Source organism: Drosophila subobscura, chromosome E, assembly GCF_008121235.1.
Source record: "Drosophila subobscura isolate 14011-0131.10 chromosome E, UCBerk_Dsub_1.0, whole genome shotgun sequence".
Classification (NCBI taxonomy): domain Eukaryota; kingdom Metazoa; phylum Arthropoda; class Insecta; order Diptera; family Drosophilidae; genus Drosophila; species Drosophila subobscura.
Genome location: NC_048531.1, coordinates 1259078 through 1278180, shown reverse-complemented (window position 1 = coordinate 1278180; position 19103 = coordinate 1259078). Strand labels below are relative to the sequence as shown.

General features: G+C 44.8%; 1 protein-coding gene across 21 annotated transcripts in view; it reads left to right on the top strand.

Annotated features, from left to right (window-relative positions):
• LOC117890204 (transient receptor potential cation channel trpm) overlaps nucleotides 1–19103 on the top strand; it is a 41113-nt gene that overhangs the window by 17839 nt on the left and 4171 nt on the right. For 5 of the 21 annotated variants that reach the window (XM_034794924.1, XM_034794923.1, XM_034794926.1 and 2 more), the window contains 27 exons: nucleotides 2605–2687; nucleotides 3360–3522; nucleotides 3606–3746; nucleotides 3850–3922; nucleotides 4988–5147; nucleotides 5254–5390; nucleotides 5630–5786; nucleotides 6176–6323; nucleotides 7021–7207; nucleotides 7293–7449; nucleotides 7552–7653; nucleotides 9831–10023; nucleotides 10088–10277; nucleotides 10353–10564; nucleotides 10641–10793; nucleotides 11061–11135; nucleotides 13123–13179; nucleotides 13592–13630; nucleotides 14174–14323; nucleotides 14415–14572; nucleotides 14777–14967; nucleotides 15020–15165; nucleotides 17471–17570; nucleotides 17677–17798; nucleotides 17868–17991; nucleotides 18359–18591; nucleotides 18765–19070. In XM_034794924.1, the coding sequence (XP_034650815.1) occupies nucleotides 2605–2687; nucleotides 3360–3522; nucleotides 3606–3746; nucleotides 3850–3922; nucleotides 4988–5147; nucleotides 5254–5390; nucleotides 5630–5786; nucleotides 6176–6323; nucleotides 7021–7207; nucleotides 7293–7449; nucleotides 7552–7653; nucleotides 9831–10023; nucleotides 10088–10277; nucleotides 10353–10564; nucleotides 10641–10793; nucleotides 11061–11135; nucleotides 13123–13179; nucleotides 13592–13630; nucleotides 14174–14323; nucleotides 14415–14572; nucleotides 14777–14967; nucleotides 15020–15165; nucleotides 17471–17570; nucleotides 17677–17798; nucleotides 17868–17991; nucleotides 18359–18591; nucleotides 18765–19070 (3957 nt within the window). Of the gene's footprint in view, nucleotides 1–1050; nucleotides 1413–2604; nucleotides 2688–3359; nucleotides 3523–3605; nucleotides 3747–3849; nucleotides 3923–4987; nucleotides 5148–5253; nucleotides 5391–5629; nucleotides 5787–6175; nucleotides 6324–7020; nucleotides 7208–7292; nucleotides 7450–7551; nucleotides 7654–9830; nucleotides 10024–10087; nucleotides 10278–10352; nucleotides 10565–10640; nucleotides 10794–11060; nucleotides 11136–11838; nucleotides 11902–13122; nucleotides 13180–13591; nucleotides 13631–14173; nucleotides 14324–14414; nucleotides 14573–14776; nucleotides 14968–15019; nucleotides 15166–17470; nucleotides 17571–17676; nucleotides 17799–17867; nucleotides 18028–18358; nucleotides 18592–18764; nucleotides 19071–19103 lie in introns of those variants that run through there. The other 16 variants (XM_034794930.1, XM_034794931.1, XM_034794932.1 and 13 more) reach the window with 14 other exon arrangements.

Sequence of the window (19103 nt, the reverse complement as noted above, 5' to 3'; positions counted from 1 at the left end):
ACGCGAGCCAAAAATCCAAGGCAATTATTTATATAGATAATTGCATAACTGAGAGGGAGATGGTCTTGGATGAACTCCAGATTGCAGGCAATAATAAGGACAATCGAATTTGGCCAAATGTCAAATTGGCATAATACAGCTCCTACGCAAACTGGTTACCCACAGACTTTCGGCCACGACCCCAACTGACAACGGCATTGGAATCATCGAAGTATCCCTCCAACTTGTTTTATCTGAACCTGTCCCAAATTGTGCACTCCCCTGCTTACACTACTTGACAAAATCGAACTTTTTTTCCTCAAGGAACCAAACCGACTTTTTCTGATAGATTTGTGGGACTCCAATTTCTTAATGAATTATGTTTATTTTTTCTATGGCATTAAAAAAAGGTCTGCCACAAAAAAAATAAAAACAATCAATAGACAATTTCTCAGCTCCATATCTTTCAGAAAAAGTTGGGTTGGCTCTTTGAGGGAAAACCGTTACGGGTAGTGTTGTCAGCTGCAGATGCACCAAAGAATACAATGCTACTCCACCTTGTCGGCAAATGCATATTAACGAACTTAAATGCTTCTCTCGGAAAGCATTTCATACTTTTGGGAGCCATCTGGAAAATCGATTCGAAGCTTTCGTCGCCGGGGCTTGGAAAGTATAGGAGAGCAGAAAGTGTCGCCAAACGCCAAATCTTTTGTCTGCCGGAGCTTGTCATACATACATATCTAATTGGAGAGCAGTTGGGGCTGTAGGTAGTGTAGGTACACAGCAACAACAGATACTTACGAGTAAGAGTATAGGCACACAGATAGTGCAGAGATTGCGTTCCTGTCCCCCTCCCCCTCCCAGTAAACAGCCGCAGCCTCAGCCGCACACTGCAAGGTACAGCAGAGAGAACAGCTACAGCTCAGCAGCATAATTTGCGGTCCGTGCCAGTTTGTACTGGCTTGTCGCGCCGACTGCACGCCAAATTCCGATTCGGTTGCAAATGCCAAACGCATAAACTTATCCTGAGAAACTTGTGGATAATACAATTAGAAGGAAATAATGTCCAGCCGAAAATAGTCTACATTGCGAGGGCTAAGATGGTTGTGGTCGACTCGCCGCTGGCCCCGCACAAGTACCTGCGTCGCATCTCCAAAGACTTCTCCACCGTGCGGAGGTACAGCAACACGCCCGGCTCCGTTTCCGCGGCGAGTGCGGTGCGGGTCTCTACATCCGCTTTTATTGCCGCCGAGGCTGGGGCCCATTTGCCAAATAGCACGCACCTGGACACTCCCGTAGCTACGCCGCATGGAATCCGCAAGCGGAGAAGGATGCGGAAGCGCTCCTCGGTCTCATCGACGCTATCTAAAGTTCTGATTCTCAACGTGCGCGATCTGCTGAAGGCCCACGCTGCCAGCGAACATTCCAAAGAGGTAGGAATAAATGGAGCTTATGATTCCACCGTTGCTCCGAAGATGACCCAGAAGTGCTGAGGATTAGCGGCTGCCTTTGACAGCGGCTTCCCTGTTGCTCGAAAATTTCCCTGTCAAAGATGCAACTGGAAGTGGAGGACTTCGATATTTTCGCTTAAAAAGTGCAGTTTAAGTATTCAATGCGTGGGCAGGGGCAGGGGCAGGCAGTGTCAATCGATTTATGCTTGAATGCAGCTCAATCAAAAGTGGATGGAGCTTGTATTCAAGTCCACAATGGTCTAAATTAATAGAAAGCGAAAACCCTAAAGATGCTCGTCGTATTGTACATACATTATTCTCCCCACAAACATTGTAAATCTATTTTGTTGTAAAAAGTATTAACGCATTTCGTTCCTGGTTTCCCACATTACTTTTTCGTAAATTAACCAATTGTTTATTTTTTAACCTTTTAACGTTTGTAACTTTTGTGTTGTTGTTGTTGTTTTTTTGTTTGAGGTTCAAAGAGAGATCTGAAGTTCAAGATTAACTGTTGGCATATTTACACCCGGTACTCGAAGAGTACATAGGGTATATTGTATTTATGGTGGAAAGTGGATGTACATATGTGTGTATGTACATATGTAACGTACAGACGGAAACGTTTCCCATAAACCCCATAAAGTTTACACATATATTCTTGATCACCATCAATAGCAGAGCCGATATAGCCATGTCTGTCTGTCCGTCCGTCTGGATATCAGACACTATAAAAGCTGAAACCACCAAATTTTGCATACAGATGGCTGGGATTCACACTGTTGCAAGTGTATTTAAAAATTTAAAAGTTGTGACGCTAACGAAGCGTCTCACAAACGTTCCTACTCGTTTTGTCTTTGAATCGAGATTAGTTTCCTATAACAATAAAAATGCGTTAAATAGTATTTTTGATTTTTACATACGTACGAGTACGCACGATTATCATCGATTTGCATCAAGGACTCGACTTTAAAGCAAAGCACTGCAACTCTCTGCAGCTCGTGCATTGATTGATCTTTTAGTTTATTTAATTTTTCCCATTTATTCCTCTAGCTGTATATTCAGTGTCTAAAAATGTAAAATAAGCAAGCAATTAACACGTTTAATGGGTTCGTGATGTAGTAATTAACCGCTGTAACCCTTATTTCTTCTTGACTTTATCGCGCGCGACATTTAGCATCAGCCCCGCAGTTGGATTGAGACAAATTTTCAGAAGCGCGAGTGCATCAAGTTTATACCATGCCCAAAGGACGATACAAAGTAAGTGCTACTAATTCCTTTAATTTCCCCGTCCTCTCATATAAATTGCATCGGATGTGAAGGCAGGGGCAAAGAAGTCCAAGACCAAGTCAAGACGGCACCCGTTGACCCAGTTTCAAGCTCCTATCAAAAGGCGTTCCGTTCGCTGCTCAACAGCAGCTACTGCCCCAGTTTCTTGGGATTGTGTATTTAGTTCCATTTGGGTCCGCAAGCATTTATTGTTTATTATGACAGACGGAGGCAACCACCACACAACAACCCAAAGGCCGCCTTAAACTCAAGACCCTGCAGTGGAGATAGCTACGCCATAAACTGACTGACAGGCTGGTGAAAGTTTTCATTTTCGTAGATAGCTGAGCTGAACTGCTTCGCGGATGGGTTTATGGCCCTGACTTTACATGACTTTGGCTGCTGGCGTTGCCAAATATTTACTCAGTGGCCTAACAGGTCCCATTTTCACTGGGCCCTCCATGTGCCACCGACACGTGATGATTCGATTCACTCTAATTCCAACTATTGAATGTCTGAGCAGCAGAGTGCCACAATGATTGTTGTTTCCTTATTGTGCCGTCCGAGACATTACTTAAACAAGCGAGGGATGTGCGGGGATCGCTTGTCATTCATTGCCCTGGAGAATGCATGTATAGCAAGTCGTTTCTCTCACTTCTGCAGGTGCTGCTGTGGCCAGGCCCAAGTCACGCATCAGACCATACAGGGCATCGAGAGCGGCTCGCCGGGGGACCTCTGGCTCCCAACGAAACACACCCGACCGCAACCCACAGACGCCTATGGCACCATTGAGTTCCAAGGTGGTGCCCATCCCACGAAGGCTCAGGTGGGCTATGCTCAATTTCTAAGCGATTGCCTTCAGTGCGGACTTCAATAACTTTTACTCTGTCCATCCCACGCTGCCTTCAGTACGTTCGTTTGTCCTTCGACACGCGTCCAGAGCTCCTGGTGCAGCTATTCACAAAGGAATGGAACCTGGAACTGCCGAAACTTCTGATCACCGTTCAGGGCGGCAAGGCCAACTTTGATTTGCAGGCGAAGCTAAAAAAGGTGAGCAGCGAAAACTTTTGCTCTCGGGTCTCGTGTGTCACACGCTAATTGAATGGCCTTTATTTGAAAACTACAACAACCAAAACCTTTCCACGATTTACAGGAGATACGCAAAGGACTACTGAAAGCGGCCAAGACCACAGGAGCGTGGATATTCACCGGCGGCACCAACACAGGTGAGCATTCGTTTCATTTGTTTATCTTTTAGGAAGAAACAGGACACAGGAGACTGGACACTGCACTGTCGAGCTTTTACTGCCAGCAATTACTTACGCCTGAAGCCCAATTCGGGACCCAAGGCAAAGCAAACACAAGTCCAGTCCGAAGAAAATTGAGCAAAAACCAACAAGGAAGGACAGCAGGCCACTAAAAAAGAAAACGGTGAAGACCCAGTCGAAAATTAAATAAATCAGCGGAAATCACGCAGCCATTGGTTGAGTGCACATTTCCAACTGCTTGTCGCCGACATATTGCGACTCCCTGCATCCGAATGGGTGTGATGGCAGGCTCTGCGAGGGTTCAACTTGGGTAGGAGCAGCGTGTTTCGTAGTTGGGATCAAGTAATTACATTCTATACACCCAACGTTGAAATAAGCGAGTAGGAACGTTTGTGAGATGCTTCGTACGCGTCATTACTTTCATACCCGGTACTTAGTCAGTATACATATATGTACATATGTATGTATGTACACTCAAATGTATGTAACCTTCGTGTACTACATACATATGTATATGTATATGTAACCTTTTGATTTTTTCGAACCTTACATTTTATATTTTTTCTACAAATGTCATCTGCCATCTACATCTACATCACTTCTCATGCAAACACGGTCTTTTAGCTCTCCCACTCCCCAGATCCTCCACCAGAGCCGCAGAGTGCATGAGGCAGAGTGTGCGAGCGAGAAAGATTGATAGCAACAAACAAGCATAAGCGATGCCGCTGCAAGAGGTGGGCTGAAGCCACTGCAAATGAATTGCTTCATTCTGGCTAAAATAATGATCTGAGCCTAGACAGACAGACATGACTATATCGACTCAGCTATTGATGCTGATCAATAATATATATGTATATTTTATAGGGTCGGAAACTTTTTCCTTATGTGCGTTACGCACATTGCTCCGACCACAAATACAACATACCCTACTTACTCTTCGAGTACCGTGTATAAAAAGGGGCCCAATGCTGGTTTGCTGAATGCTCATCGTTTCTATTGTTGTTTCCTCCTACTGCAACGCAGGGGTCACCAAGCAAGTGGGCGACGCACTGCTCCTGGAGGGTCAACAGCGGACAGGTCGTGTGGTCAGCATCGGCATTGCCCCTTGGGGGATAGTCGAGCGCAATCATGAGCTGCTGGGACACAACCGGGAGGTACCTTGCCATAGCATAAGTTCGCCCAGGTGAGTCCTAGCCGCGTCCTGGCCCCATATGTCGCCTTTTAATGCATATTCAATGTGTCTCAATCAAGGGGGCAATTGTAACCGTTCGCAAAATCTCTGTTTTCAGATCTAAATTGGCCGTGCTAAACAATCGGCACGCCTACTTCCTGCTAGTCGACAATGGAACCCAGGCGAAATACGGGGCTGAATTGATTTTGCGGCGGAAGCTGGAGAAGTTCATATCGAACCTAAAGCTGCATCCATGTGAGTGGGAGGGCGTCCAACAAGCCATATGGATCTGACTTCACAGATTGATGCACCTTACTCCCAAGCGGCCATCAAAAGCCACTGTGCCTTTGTGTTTATGTGCTTTTCTTTTTTAAGTCAGCTCTGAATGAGGAAAGAATCAATGTGTGAATGGGATTGTTGTATGACTTGGCTTTGTTGCATGTCTCTCATAAGCTTTAATGCCTATTTATCCATATCTTCCCCTCTCGCTACAGTCACACATTCCAGTACGCCCGTCGTCTGTCTGGTGATCGAAGGCGGCACCAACACTATACGTGCGGTGCTCGAGTACGTGACGGACTCGCCGCCGGTGCCCGTGGTGGTGTGCGATGGTTCCGGGCGTGCCGCCGACTTGCTCGCCTTCGTCCACAAGTGAGTCGAATAAGAAGCTATAGTTATAGCTTAGCTTTAAGATGGATGGTGGATGCTCACCCGGTCGACTCACCCGGCTACTGTGCAGGACTTAAGGAACGTCTACTCATAAGTACCAGGGAGCTTGACGGGAGACCGAGTGCAGAGTGTGTCAATTTAATTAAGGACAAGTCGGCATGTGGCAGATACTCGCATTGTTGTTGGCAGCGGTTGCCTTTTATTGTCGAGCACGCGACATTTGGGAAAATTATTTAAATATATCTACCTAACCGCCCACCCAATTCCTTGGGCTGCTGGGCGGACCTTTTTTTGTGCCACATTTAATTTTGTTGTTTAATTAGTCGGAATAATGGAGCGCCTGACAATCTTACAAAAATATTTATATGTAGATACGCCTCGGATGGAGAGGAGCAGCCTGTGCTGGAGTCTATGAGGGACTATCTTATTGGAACAATACAGAAAACTTTCGAAGTGGGCCTGGACCAGGCCGAGAAACTCTACCAGGAACTGCTGCAGTGCACCCGCAATAAGAATCTGGTAAGCTGCTCGAATTTTCCTTGGTTGACAAAACAGGAAAATATAATAAGATTCTTCCTTGGCAGTGAAATCGGAATGGGTAGTGGCATTTTGGGCGATTCAGTACGTCTTAGGTGAAGTTCTCTTGGACTATTAATAGAGAGGAGCCATTAATTAAAATCGCGTAACCAGAAAATTATTTTCTAAGCTCGATTTACTGCAAGAGATTCAAGCTGACTGTCGTGTAGATGTAGGGGTTACCCCCACGGTAACTTTTCAATCACTCTCGAGTCTAGACCTTTGCGCGAACCGATTTAAAATTTTAATTAATGCTCGTAGTCGTATGCCCGTAGCCGTGGCCCTGCTGAGATAATTAGGCTACAGAATTCAATTGAACGTGTAATGAATTTTAAATCACCGTGAAGCAGGACAGACAGACAGTCTCTTGGGGTGATCTGGATTCATAGACCAAAATGTTGGCATTTCGTCAATTCCGCCGCAGCTGTTATTAAGATTTTAATTGGTTTTTGAATAAGCAAGGAGCTCCCGCTCCGTTTTTGGGGTCTTCCATTTCCATGTCCTTGACTGGTCTGTTTTACTATGGAGAGTGATGGGGATGGGGATGGGGCTGGGGCCAGGAAAGCATATTATGTGCGGTGTGGGCTACATTAAGAGATACTTAAGGTTTTTATGTATATTTTTTCAATTTCTCTGCCAGATTACCGTCTTTCGCATACAGGAAAAGCCCGAGGGCGAGGCACAGGAGCTGGATCAGACCATTCTAACGGCCTTGTTCAAGTCGCAGCATCTCAGTCCTCCAGAGCAATTGAGTTTGGCACTGACATGGAACCGGGTGGACATAGCACGCAGCGAGATATTTGTCTACGGCCAGGAATGGCCCCACGGTGGGTCCTCCCCGTCTACCTCTGGGCATTTGTTTAAATTTCAATATTTTTCCCTCTTATTTTAATTTGGTGTGCATGTCCTCAGGCGCTCTGGATGAAGCCATGATGCAGGCCCTGGAACACGACAGAATCGATTTTGTCAAATTACTTTTGGAGAACGGCGTTTCAATGAAGAAATTTTTAACAATACCGCGCCTCGAGGAGCTCTACAACACAAAGCACGGGCCTGCCAACACGCTGGGGTGAGTATTTCGGGTACACAGACTGCCCAGAATTTTTGCCATTCGGCTCTGTATGTAAATTTGGACTGTCTCTCTACTCTGCTCTTTCTTTGTCGTCCACAGTTACATTCTGCGCGATGTGCGACCGCATATACCCAAGGGCTACATATACACGCTCCACGACATTGGCCTGGTGATCAATAAACTAATGGGCGGCGCCTATCGGTGAGTGCATCGATATGTAGAAAAGTTGAACAAAATAAGCTTTCTGCAATGATTCCTCAACTGTAGTCACACTTCTGGCTAACTATTTCCGTGACGGATCTGCCGAAGCCAAGTGCCGGTCCGTTGCTATACCTTTTCTCCGCAATCTTAAATATTGTTATAAATTGTTGCCACAAGAAAAACGATTGGTCGGAGAGGGAAAAGAAAGAGTTAAATCAACCGAAACCTTAAAGTTGCATCCAATAGTTCACTCAAAGTTTGCAAATGGTAGCTCTTGCGTATCGCTCATATTCCGTGACCAAAAGAAACTGCAGTTTTATATCAAAACTACATACAATTGCCAGAGCAATAAGAGGCGTAGATGGGTAAGAATTTCGTTATTTTCTTTCTGCACCATTTAGGCACCTTTACGTGTGGTGGACTGAACTTGACGTTTGAAAATTTGTTCATCAGGAACGGAATAAGTTTGCATATAGAGCTGAAAGTGAAAAATCTGCGTTGCCCCCCAACAGTTGGCACTTCCTTTGCCATGTTGATGTGGGACATTCGACTAAGGACGAAAGACAGAGGAGCGAGGCGACAGCATCACATCCCTCAATCATGCAGCATTAACATTTTAGTCAGAAAGGTGAAAAATGTGGTAGCGACTCCACCACAAGTTTTTTACCCGGTACTCGAAGAGTAAATAGTATTTATTGTATTTTTGCGGAAAAATTGTAACAGACAGAAGGAATCGTTTCCGACCCCATATATGTATATATGTATATTCCTGATCAGCAGAAGTCTGGATGCAAAATTTGGTGGCTCTAGCTTTTATGGTCTCTGAGTACTAGGCAGACAGACATGGCTATATCGACTCGGCATTGATGCTGATCAAGAATATACCTACATATATGCCATATGGGGTCGGAAACGTCTCCCTCTGTGTGTTACATACATCAGCTTTGTACACAAATACAATATACTCTATTTACTCTTAGAGTACCGGGTATAAAAACAATAAGGTACAGATATACTAACTGAGTACCGGGTATTAAAGTTGTGACGCGTAAGAAGCGTCTCACACGTCCCTTCTCGTTGGGATTGCTGAAGGGTCTTAATCCATCTGTAGCTTCAGCCCGGCTGAATCCTGAAATCGGCAGCCCAATTTAATTCGTCTTTATTGTTTTTGGATAACGTTCTCAAGCAAACAAATTTGACACCAGTTGCCTTTTGCCTGTTTTAGTTGTTATTGTGTTCTCCTTCATTCATTTCTTATTCCACTGAGTATACTATCCCACCATACCCTAATTTCAACGCTCTATCCGTGCTATTTGCCTTTTTTTGGGTGTTCGATTAAAGGTCCCGGACTCTTCCCTCATCGTCGGTGAAATGTTATCAAATAAATGACCATCTAAATGGCAAATACTATCCAAGCTATGGACCGGCATCCCCCGGCATATGATGTGTTTATACATATACATATGTATATTGTGAACTCTGCCTAAGCTCGGTCGGCTTTTCTGCCTTTTTTGTGGCGCTCTTGGGCACTCGTGTACTGTCTTGTTGCCATTCAACGGGTCTAGACATTCAAATTCGGTCTCCAACAGCAAGAGCAGACCGGAGGGTAGTCACTGCGAGCGTAATTAAAAGCATTTCAGCTGTGTGATTAGAATTAATTCAATTAAAATGTAGCTGCCCGTTTGGCTGCTGTGTGGTGCCCACGGGCAGTAGCCCTTAGCTCTGCAGCAAAATCAATGGATTCGCCATTTCATGTGACATAAATAATTTATGTTTGATATTCTTTGGTTTGATATTCAGCAATTAAGTGCGCGCTCGTTAAACGTCCACAGGTCCTTGGAAATTCCGATTATGCCAGGCCATTGGATTTGTTTGTTGCTTCAAGAAGCATAGCAGCTTATCATATTCTTGTCTCCCATTCTGGTTGGCCTAGCATTCGTGGTTGAGGCAGTCGGACAACTGGCAAACCAAGACATACAAAATTGTATTTAAATTTCGTCCAAGAAAGTACTTGACCTGCAAGTAGATAATGAAATGGGGAGAATAAATAGAATGTGAATTGAGCGGTTTCCATTATCTGTCAGTCTGTGTGTCTGAAGAGCATTTCACAGAGGCCGGTGGAAAATAGAAAACGCCAGTCCGAGTAGTATTGGATTGAACTTGTGTGTATCCTGCAGATCCTACTACACACGCCGCAAGTTCCGTCCCATCTACGCCAAGGTCATGAACAGCTATGCCAACGCCTGCCGGAAGTCCTCGACATATCAATACCAACGATATGCGGGAGCCAACTCGCTGAGTCTCGTGACGGGCCTGCTGCCGTTTACCTCGGAGATGGCGCTGTTCGAGTTCCCGTTCAACGAGCTGCTGGTGAGAGCGATAAACAAACCCAAACCGCCAGCCAGGCCTTTCTTCAGCGGAAATTCTATTGCAGATATGGGCCGTTCTGACCAAGCGACAGCAAATGGCTCTGCTCATGTGGACGCATGGCGAGGAGGCGCTGGCCAAGTCCTTGGTTTCCTGCAAGCTTTACAAGGCCATGGCGCACGAGGCGGCTGAGGACGACTTGGACACGGAAATCTACGAGGAGCTCCGCTCCTATGCCAAGGAGTTCGAAAGCAAAGGTAAGGGCTTCCCAAGCGGATCGACTTTCGGTTTCTCCGTTTCTGTCTGACTATTGGTGGTTTTTCCGGGTTCAGGCAACAAACTACTGGACTTCAGCTACCGCCAGGACGCGGAGAAAGCGCAACGTTTGCTAACCTGTGAGCTACATTCGTGGTCTAATCAGAGCTGCCTGTCACTGGCAGTGGCGGCTAATCACCGGGCTCTGCTCGCCCATCCCTGTAGTCAGGTCATCCTGGCCGATCTCTGGATGGGAGGCCTGCGCACCCGCAAGAATACCAACTTCAAGGTGCGACTTTTAGCTGGCCGGCAGGCCAAGCCAGTTCTCATTTTCGATTCTAAATTGTCCGAGTATCTTGGGGCAGGTTATCTTGGGCTTGGTCATGCCATTGTACATCAGGCAGCTGGATTTCAAGTCAAAGGAGGAGCTTCAGCAAATGCCGCAGACAGAGGAGGAGCACTTGGAAAACCAAAACCTGGACAATGATGATTCGGATCGCTCGCAGCCCGACGCCGAGGTAGATACTGCAGTGCAAATTAGACGCCGCTCTTTTTCTGTTCAAATGAACATAAATGGTCCATTTGAATTACGTTTTGTTGTGTTGTCTGTACGTGCCAGTCCTGAATGTGCCTTATACATTTCAGCGTCAGCATTTAGTTTATAAATTTACATTTACTCAACTAATCTAAAATCTACCAGTTGTGTTCCACTAACGAAGAACCGCGCTGCTATTCATCATTCCTAACCAAACGCTTTCAAAATCAAAATCTATCCGTCTTTGTAGAGCGCCCTTTTAAAAGCCAAAAGATCCATTTCCTTGAGATATAGGATGGGCGCGGTCACTCATAACCGCGAAAAGGTAGTACAAATTGCTCGATCTAAGCCAATTCTTGTGTATTTCCTGTACAAGTCGTCTATACATACATACACTTGATGTATGTACATATGTATGTTCTATTTTCTGCTTGCTATCTCTTTCTCTCCTCGCTGTCTTTCTCTATCTATTTCTCTCTATCGGTGTCTAAGCATATTTGTCTATGCCACATACATATGTACATGTGTATGCTTTCAAACCGACTCAAGCCGCTCTGTGCTTTATATGTTTGTAATTTTCCTATATTTGTATTTATTTCCTATAACGTTATGTGTTATGTGTACGTAAATAGTGAGTGTATTTGGATTTAATCGGGAAAAAAAGCCAAACGTTTTCTCCAAAAATAAATTTTATTGTTATCATGCAACGAAAGGAAATCAGAGTGATTAAGCGGGAGATGAGGCATGTATGTATATTTCCCATAAGCAAGAAGGAAGAAAGGATTTTGAAACAATTCGTTCGTTGAGTTTTGTTGTTGGAATGTTCATACATAACGCGAATACAGCTGATGCTTGATTCTCAAGTTTATCACACATCACCCATTTGGTCACGCCCTTCACGCCGTGTGTCGCGGGGGATTAATTGTGGTGGCGTTCCTTGGGGTTGCACAGATACATTTAAGACACGTACACCAACTAAACCTCTTTCCTTCATGACTTTGTAACTTTCGTTTGACTATTTTTCAAAGTGCAAGCTGATACCAGTTGAAACTAGCTCGCCCTCCTATAAAAGCGCCTCTAATTCAACAGATGTAAGTGTCCTTTGAGTTAGTTATTATACCCGGCACTCGAGAGTAAATGTGGTATATTGTATTTGCTGTGAAAAGTGGATGTATTTATATAACGCAGAGAAGGAAACGTTTTAAACCCCATAAAGTATATAAGTACATATTTCTTGATCAGCATCAAAAGCCGAGTCGATTGAGCCATGTCTGTCTGTCCGTCCGTCTGTCCGTCCTCAGACACTCAGACACCATAGGAGCTAGAGCAAACAAGTTTTGCATTCAGACTTCTGCAATATCACACTTTAACAATATATTTAAAAATTTCGCCGCTCCCCTTCCGACAACACAATTTTGAAGATAAAAGAAATGTAAAACTCGAAAAAACATAAAAACATATGCACTGACTGAGTACCGGGTATAAAAAACGTTCCAACTCTTTATACCTTCTAGTGCTTGCAATAAAATTGTCCATTTTCCCTGCTTTGCTCGGAGCTAAGTGCGAAATACCATTGCCAGAGTAATGAGAGAAATTGGTGTCAGCACAGTCGCCAATGGTTTCAATTAAGTAATAAACTGGCCACTAACCCCCACCTTTCCAGTCATCGAAGCGCACTGATTCCAGCAGAGCCACATGTGTAGTATGTATGCCGGAATGCCTCATGTGACAAGCTGCCTTCTGGCATCCTTGTGCACACAACCTGCACTTGTGCAAATATTTTCTTTCAGTTACGCGGGCACTGCACAAACACCCAATCTGCATTATCATCTAATTTCCATCACTGTCCCCTCTCTGCTCTGTGCTCTCTGGGATAAATCCTTTAATCGGGGCTCCAATTAGTGTAAACTCTTTAAAGAGCCAAAGCCAAAACTGTGTCCACAGTGCAATCCGTCTTGGAGAAGTGTGGTAAATTCTAAATGGTGGTTTTTAGAATCATGTATGTACATATGTAGTATGTGCCTATCTGTGGAATGCGAATGCTTATCTGTGGGAATAAATTATTGGCTGCCATGTTTTTGTGTTTTAAATCATTTAACTTTGTAGCATATGTACACATTGAGAATTATCATGAAAAATCTTGATCTTGTTAATCGATTCTACACACCACACACCACACACTCATTTCAACTTTTCATCTTAAATCAAGTATTTTGTCCAAAGACCAGTGGTCTCAAGTAGACATGCAACTAAAATTTCACCATTCAATATTCTTTCTGATAAATGCGAAAAATGTGCCCAAACCGTTACAGGCTCTATTGGCGGATACTTATTCAGTGCGCGATACAAAAGTACACGAAAATGGCAAAGTGAGTAATTTGACCACTTAAACTGCAATAAGAGCAAACCAACACTCACACGCTACCAATTTCATCGAAAACTTCAACTGAGAATAGAATGAGATTCCAATCTACCCAATTCCAAAATTCCGTAGCTGAGTTTAACCGACCACAGACAACGGAAACCACCAAAATCTCTTTTTCTTTTGTATTTGTATTAATTTATTTGATATTTAGTTGTCCTCTAGAAAACACTGTTCGCATCTATCCCGTAGGTAACCAGAGTATTCAGTACTTGCATCACCATCACATTGCAAAATTTCAAAATATGACTTCATACTATAGCACCTAAGATACTTATACTTCGGACATTTAACAATATCATTTCACCCCCACACTCAATTTTAATAAGTTTCAGTCCTGGTATCGTATCAATTTACAGGTCAACCTCACTGCTGGAGCGGAAGAACCCTCCTCCAAAGTTAGTTGATCCCGGTTTGAGTTTCTATCCCAACAGAATTTTTATTTTTAATGGCATTTCTCTAGTTAGTCTTAGAAGTTTGCCCACTTAAGCCACGTTCCTCTTGGAATGCGCATTTCTTATCGACAGTAGCCAACATTTAAGTCATCCTTCACGACTTGCTTAAGTAGTGCAGTGTTTTTGGCTCTCTTTGTAAGTAAGCACCCTTCGAGAAGAACCAACTAAATTATTCTGCATCCTGCTTAAACCATAGGTACAGCTGCGTTTCTGCGTTACTGCATGTTGTATATGATAAATAAAAACGCATTTAAACAGCATACCATAAATAATTGAATTAGAATCAAAACCAATCAAACCATAATTTACTCGTACTCGCAACTGCCCAATATACTATGCTATACACCCAAACTCGCTCTCTCTCTCTCTCTCTCTCACTCTGAATGTTTCATTGCACATTGATGATTTGATTAAGCCCGAATATTGTACGCTTTTACGCACACTACGCCCAACAAGCTGACTGATTCTGATGGGATCTCTCCGTAGGTCTCGCTCACTGACTCGGATCCCGCGCAGTTCCGGGAGTTCTTCAACTTGTCGGAGTACAACGAAATCAAGCAGCATCAGCCCCTGCGCCTGAAGAAAAAGTTCCACGAGTTTTACACAGCCCCCATTACTAAATTCTGGGCTGATTCGGTAAGCAACGGATATTCATTTCCGGCCAAGCCAAGCCTGTGCACGGGGCTGACATTCTCAATTATTGGTCCACCCCTTTTTTGTACCGCAGATTGCCTACATGTTCTTTCTGATAATGTTCTCATTCACGGTTCTGGTCAAGATGGGGCCGGAGCCGCGGTGGCAGGAGTGGTATTCGATAGCGTACATCACCACGCTGGGATTCGAGAAGGTTCGCGAAATTATATCCTCGGAGCCAGTGGCCATAACGTAAGTAGTGCGCACCTCTCCCCTGCATCGCATGGTGCACAATGAGAACAAATAAGTCCGGCCGGATTGCGCAGTTGTTCGCACTTTCATTACTTTCCCTCCTCTCCTCAATATGTTTGGGAAATGTGTGGGCGCTTCTCACGCTTGAATAAACGCTCTGTCTTTGGCGACGATGTAATCCATTGATGCGAACTCGGCGAGCAGGCATAAATTTTCGGTGTGGGCGTGGAACATGTGGAACCCGTGCGACGGAGCTGCCATTATACTCTTTCTCATTGGCCTGGCATTCCGGTTCCGGCCCAACACAATGGACATCGGGCGTGTCATCTACTGTGTGGACAGCATCTACTGGTATCTGCGCATACTGAACATCCTGGGCGTTAATAAATATCTGGGTAAGTTTCAGCCAAGCAGCATGGGATGCTAATCCGCGGAGATCCGTTGCAGGTCCCCTGGTTACCATGATGGGTAAAATGGTGAAGAACATGATATACTTCGTCGTTCTTCTGGCTGTCGTCCTGATGAGCTTCGGCGTCAGTCGTCAGGCCATACTCTATCCCAACAGCGAGCCAACGTGGCGGCTGATCAGAGAGGTAAGCCAGACGGCATCTGAGGGTGTGCGGTCGCTGAAAGTGTGCCCCTCAAATATGCGATCCATTTATTGTAAATACATTTGTATGTATTGTATGTAGGTGTACCTACTTAAGGACACTACTGACCCATGTCCCGCCGAGTGCGCGCGCGAGATCTTTCTCCACCATCGTATAACACACCCACCCACATATGTATACTCTGTGTACTCTGTGTGTCCGAATGATCTGTGCACAGTGACGATTCCTATTGCAGCTTTGCGCCAGTTCATGCCATGCCATGAGTCACCACCCGGAGTACATACATTTACTTATAGCAATAGCAAGAGAAGCAAGTTTTTGGCTCGAGTTCATCAGTAGTGGTGCAAGCAGAACGTTTACGTTTATACGGTAGTTTTGTGAATTGTCGCGCAATTCAACTCACTTTTTTAACATTTTTAGCTTACTACTTATATAATAAATAAGTAGCTACATATAGTATTGTATCCACGACGATCAAACGATCAAACGATCAAACTAACGCTGATTTCAATTGATTGTGTCTCGTATTGTATTTCTCTTTCTTTCCATCTTTCGTTGGTTTTTGGCGCATCGAATCCTTCATACTTATTCCAATTTACAATTCACTCGCTCCCCCATACTTCTTGAATTTGCATTTGCACTTCGTTTCGTTTCGTCTCGCCCTTAAACTTTTCCAAAACACCGATGGCCAGGTTATTGCCGGCTCAATTGTAGCACCCGGGTTTCCGGGTGCCCTCGGCCACAGTAGTCGCTCACACAATACCCGCGGAGGGGGATACGGATCCACTTTCAGCTCCAGTTCCTTTGCTGCCGGCTATCATCGCGGCCATGCAACGGCCTCGTCGCCTATGCCAACCGCTGCCACCACCACGTCTACAGTGCCACCTCTATCTCTATCGTCAGCAACGGCAACGCCAACGCCAACGCCAACGCCAACAGGCTCAGCTGCAACACCAGCGACAGCGCCAACAGGCACAACTTTCAATCCGGCTGAGCATGAGCATTTGTCGGGCGGAAGTTTACCAAATGTACAAATTAACGAATTAACAAAGATGAGATTAACAATAAATTGGTTTGCTATTTAGAGCGCTGACTGTAGCATGCTCTACCCGCGTCCCCCATTCGTCATTTACATACATAAGTGTGTCTGTGGACAACTCTATATAGATGGTCGTTGTTGTGTCCTAATCAAGAACGGTGTGAAAATTTAATTTATTTGGATTCCCCTCTTCTGTTCTTCGTCGGACTCTTCTTTGATACTTTTGCTCTGATCTCTCTCTATCTCTCTATCTCTTTGTCTTTGTCTTTGACTATCCTCTCCCTCTGTTCTGCCCTTTTTTTATGATTTCCACTCTTAGCCGTAAGCCATTCAAGTATACATATGTACATACATACGTAATTATGAGTTTCCGAAACGAATTCACTACCGTTCCTTCAGCGAGAAATGCATGCGGCTCAGCTGAATTTGCTGGAACTTGGTTGGTACAGTGAACACTATAGTTCTGAAAAGTAAACTTCTGCATGATTCGTTCGCTAAACTCTTTGTCCTTGCATCTTTTGGGTAAATGTGTGTACTCATTGCGCTTTTGAATATTCATGTGCATGAGAACTTCTTTTGATTTATGTACCCTTCGATTTTCAGCGTTAAGCTCTGCTCTTCACTATTGAACTATTGATTTATATTGTACGCTCCTTAATACTAGTACTAGTAGTACTACAAGTGTGTTCCTAGTACTTTCGTTTTGCATGCGAAATATCGGTACAACCTTATCCAACAAAGAAAAATCTAAAATACTCAATATTAAAGTCAGCCGTTTTAAAATTAATCAAGAAGGGAAATGAGATTCCCTTGATCTCAAAGAGCCAATCAGGCTCCCAATCAGCTCCTCGTCATGCTGCGATGTGCAAATGAGGCGGGAAGTCGACTTTACACTGTGTCCCACAAAATAAATGTAAATAGCACCCAGCATGCTGCTTCCAATATGTAAAAAAAACCCGCCAGGAACATTACTAATCAAACTAAATTGCATCCTGCACACGAACGCAAAAAGACACAGTTAGAAACCTGTGTATGTATGTATATGTATGTATATGGGTGTACAGTGTGCACACACACAAAATAACCAAAACTCTGTTTCGATGTGTAAGCTTGCATTAATGTTGGGCCAAAGGCGAAAATTGAATTGGCGTGGCCGTAGCGGGGCCGGCTTGCAGGTGTGGACGTGGCCGCCGCGCAGTAGTTGCCAATTGAATGGTGATTTTAATCTATCATCGTATCGTTGTCCAGGTCACCTACCAACCCTACTTCATGCTGTACGGCGAGGTGTTTGCCGACGACATTGACCCTCCCTGCGGCGAGGATCCGCGACAGCCGGCCTGCGTGACGGGTAAGTTTGGCGACGTGGCCTCTGGCTCAGGTCCTTACTCTAGCAAAGGCTCCAGCTTTGGCTCTGGCTCTTCGACGTGCACACAGTACTATTAATATGATTACAGGCCATTGGGTTACACCGATAACGATGTCCATGTATCTGTTGATTGCCAATATTTTGTTGATAAATCTGCTCATCGCCGTGTTCAACAACATCTTCAACGAGGTCAACTCTGTGTCACACCAGGTACGATCCAATGAAGGGCTCAGCAAAGCCCAGGACCAGGAACTAACCAAAATGTTTTGATGATTACAGGTCTGGATGTTCCAGCGCTTCACAGTGGTGATGGAGTACCAGCAAAAGCCCGTCCTGCCGCCGCCTTTCATTGCCTTTTGCCATTTCTATTCCCTGCTAAAGTACTGCGTGCGCAAAGCGAAAGGTGAGCCCGGCATGAGCAAGTTTAGCTTTGTTCCCTGTGAGTCTATCATATCTGAATGCTTCATTCGATTGTACAATATCTAACTTTTCTCCCCGGCGTGCCTGCTCTAACACTCAACGTCGCTGTGTCTCTTTCTCTGTATTTTACCGTATACCCACTTCCATTGTGTTCAATCAATTGTGGAACATACTTTACTCGTGCAAAACAACAATAACAACGTATAATTGGGTTATGATGTACAATGCGCATATACTTTTCGTGAATTAATATTCCATTGTGCATTTCCCCGGTGCTGCTGTTACTGTTGTCCATTGTATTGCTTTCCTGAATTTCAATTTCGACTGTCCTGTCCTGTCCTGTCCCACAGGATTGGAGGTGCAGCGGGACAATGGTCTCAAGCTGTTTCTGGAGAAGGATGACTTGGAGCGACTGTACGACTTTGAAGAGGAGTGCGTGGAGGGGTTCTTCCATGAACAGGAAATAATATTGAATCAGTCCACCGATGAGCGGGTGAAAAACACAACGGACCGAGTCGAGACCATGTCCCAGAAAATCGAGGACATCAATCAAAAAGAGAACATCCAAACAGCTACCGTGCAGGTGCGTATCCACCTCCGTCTCCTCTGCCCATCCGACCCTAGTTCACCGAGTCCTAATCACAGGCTTGAGTCTCTATTCCAATATTCAAATGTGCACCAATGGCATTCTCATGCTCAAGTGCAAGACTTTGATGCAAGTGACTCACTGCGTTGGCGTTTTCTTTCACCCAATAGAACATTGAATTTCGTTTGCGGAAAATGGAGGAGTCGTCCGAGCAGATACTGTCGCACCTGGCGGTCATACATCGCTTCATGTCTACACACACGGTAGGTACGGATGACATGCGCGGCTCAGCGATAAACATTCCAGGAGAAGTCCACCGCATTCGGACCATTTCAATTACGGATACCGATGGAGGCGGTGGAAGCTCAGGAAACGGAGGCGGTGGCGGTGGCGGTGTTGGTGGAAGTGGTGCTGTTGGGGGAGCCGCTGCTGTACCACTTGCGCTAGGCGCTGGCCTGAATGTAAATTCCCTGCAGGTTCGCATGATCTATTTGTTTATTCTTAGAAAT